General features: G+C 36.3%; 1 protein-coding gene across 1 annotated transcript in view; it reads right to left on the reverse strand.

The window, feature by feature from the left end:
- Positions 1–557: 557 nt before the first annotated feature.
- The window catches only part of SPTSSA (serine palmitoyltransferase, small subunit A), a 6,539-nt gene continuing 4,543 nt past the window's right edge, over positions 558–2,553 (reverse strand). Inside the window, exon 3 of the mRNA XM_009319456.1 lies at positions 558–1,800. Coding sequence (XP_009317731.1) covers positions 1,697–1,800 — 104 coding nt within the window. The 3' untranslated portion in view covers positions 558–1,696. The remainder of the gene's footprint in view (positions 1,801–2,553) is intronic.

Below are 2,553 nucleotides of genomic sequence, written 5' to 3' on the forward strand. Positions count from 1 at the left end.
TTATGCTACATTACTTCAAAAAGAGTATGTTAACTTATCATTATCACCATATATATTTAAAATACTCATGTACAACTCTGAATACATAAAAATAAAACCAACGCAAAAACCACCACACACACCGCTCAGAACCCTACCTATGTTTAGACAGCCAATTTTTACTAAGCGAAGGCACTCATTTAGTGGGAGACTCCTACCAACTTCAATAAAGCTAGGGTTCACCTGAGAAGTTTAATGCCCACTGCTTATAGCTCCAAGACAACAACAGAGTTTTTAAATCAGATACGCATGAAGTTCTTAAATATAGAGGAAAAAAACTCTTTTCTCATGAGTGTGCATTTAAGAAAATCAAATAAAACCTGAAAGACAACAATTTAGTTGTACAGCTTAGGTATGGTTCCTGATTTCAATAGAAGTTGCATAAAAGACGTAACAGTACATATTATTACTGGCCATTAAAAATCACAATTCTTTGGTCAAGTATCATTTTTCACCTTTTGGAAAGTTCTGAAAAAAACCAAGCAGCATTCAGAAACACATTAACTTCTCAAAGAAAGTTTTGCATCAAAGCTCTGCTTTTAAACTTTTATTTTTTAAACAACAACAAAAAAAAATCCTCCACTTAGGAAAGTTAAGTTGTCACCATCTTACATTTCAGAATACAAAACTGAAAAAAATCCCTATAAAAAAAAAAAGACAGGACTTCAGCCAAGTATTCAGCTACTTATTGCTGTAGTTGTAACTCAAGTCCATTTAAACCCCTATGTTTTGGTCATTTGTAGCGAGAACATGTTTGGAACACTAGCAGCAATAGAAAACCCCTTTAAGTGAAAATTAGCAGAAACCATAACCATTGGAACATAATACATAATTGTAAAAGTACAATTTGAATTGGTAGCTAGAAAAACAGGGTTGATTTGAAGTGCTATCCCAAAGCTTTATGTGGGCCTATGTCAGTAAAGAAAAGTCCTTTTTTCCCCCACTAGATAAAGCCCAGAACCACAGCACTACTCCAAACATAACGAATGCAGTGTTCACTCTGTCTCAATGCCTCATCTCCCCCGCCCTCCTCCAACAGGTGGAATACAGAAACTTGAAATAATTGCTAATTCCAAATTTAGCTGATATGCACAAATATACTGTTGAACAAAGTTTGGACAGCAAACAGTACACCTGAGTTCAGTCATACAAACTAACTTTTGTAAATAGCGTTAGACGAATATATCCATGTCTCTAATATGAATCTAGATGTATTTTCTTACAAAATGCATTAATAGAAATATCCAGGCAAATACATACCATACAATAGCAAAAGCTTTAAGCCCCATTTAATAAGATGACTTTCCGATTAAAAATAGAAGGCAATTAAGATTTACTCAAAATTACAATTAAGAAAAGCTTTCACAGTGCAATATTGAAACTGTCACAAAGTTAAGAAAATACTGATATCAAAGTACAATCACAATGTTAAAGTAGACAAAACTACTATACAAGGGCATATCTTGTAAAATTAAAAGGAATGAACACAACATAGGGGACATCTCACGTCCCTGCTCTACATATCTCGTTTCCTAGTCTTCAGAGTCATAATTGTGTCTTTCTGACATCGGTAGAAGTCTTGTTAAAACTAAGAGGTTCATTCTTCTTTGTAGACCAGATTTCAGAGCCCGATTACTTCTTGAAAATACGTTCTTCATCACTGCACAATTTCAAAGTAGTGCAATATTGCCATGATGTGCTGAGGCATGAACACATAGCCCGTGTACAGTGCCATTCCAACAATGGAAACTAGCATGGAATCTGAATTACAGTTGAGGAAAAAAGCATTTGAAATAGAAAGTGCATTAGACATCATGTAACTATAGCATTGAAGCCTTCCTGGTAACTATCTTGTAACATTACATTTTTAAATCAGACGGAGTCAACTGCATTCAATAATTACAGCTGCAGGAAGAACCAACTGAACACTGAAAACCAGAACACTGGTAGGAGCGATTAGCTGAATGATGGAAGGATGCCTTGCAAGTTATCCACTGCCTTGTCACGGACACAAGAGGACAGGCCGAAGTGTGGGAAGGGTGATGGAGGAGCAGAAAACGGGCACTGAGAATATGCAAGTTTTTACATGCATCTTCCTAGGGGTCAAGCAAGTCTTGCAGAAGCCAGCCCCATTCAGCCAAGCAGAAAAAAGTCAGCCACCACAAAAAAACAAAACAAAACAAAACCACAATAATATGAGTAGCTGTACCAAGTAAGAGTTCTTATTTGTGGATGAACTACTCATTTTTAAGCAGACAGCATTAGATGCTGACCTCAACTTCTTGGAATAGTATGACCTAATAGATTTAATTTATGATGCACAAAATACGTCTGGTGTGAAAGTTGTACCGTTACCGTAATAAAGTCAGGAAACTGCAAATCCATTTCTAGCTGCCAGTATCCTCTATGCTTTAAGACACTACATTATTTGGCTCATTTCTCCATCTGCATGTCACACTCAGACCCTTCCTCATGGGCAAGCAGCTCAATTTATGTGTTGTTTGACAGTACTTC

Source organism: Pygoscelis adeliae, unplaced genomic scaffold, assembly GCF_000699105.1.
Source record: "Pygoscelis adeliae isolate BGI_AS28 unplaced genomic scaffold, ASM69910v1 Scaffold71, whole genome shotgun sequence".
Lineage (NCBI taxonomy): Eukaryota > Metazoa > Chordata > Aves > Sphenisciformes > Spheniscidae > Pygoscelis > Pygoscelis adeliae.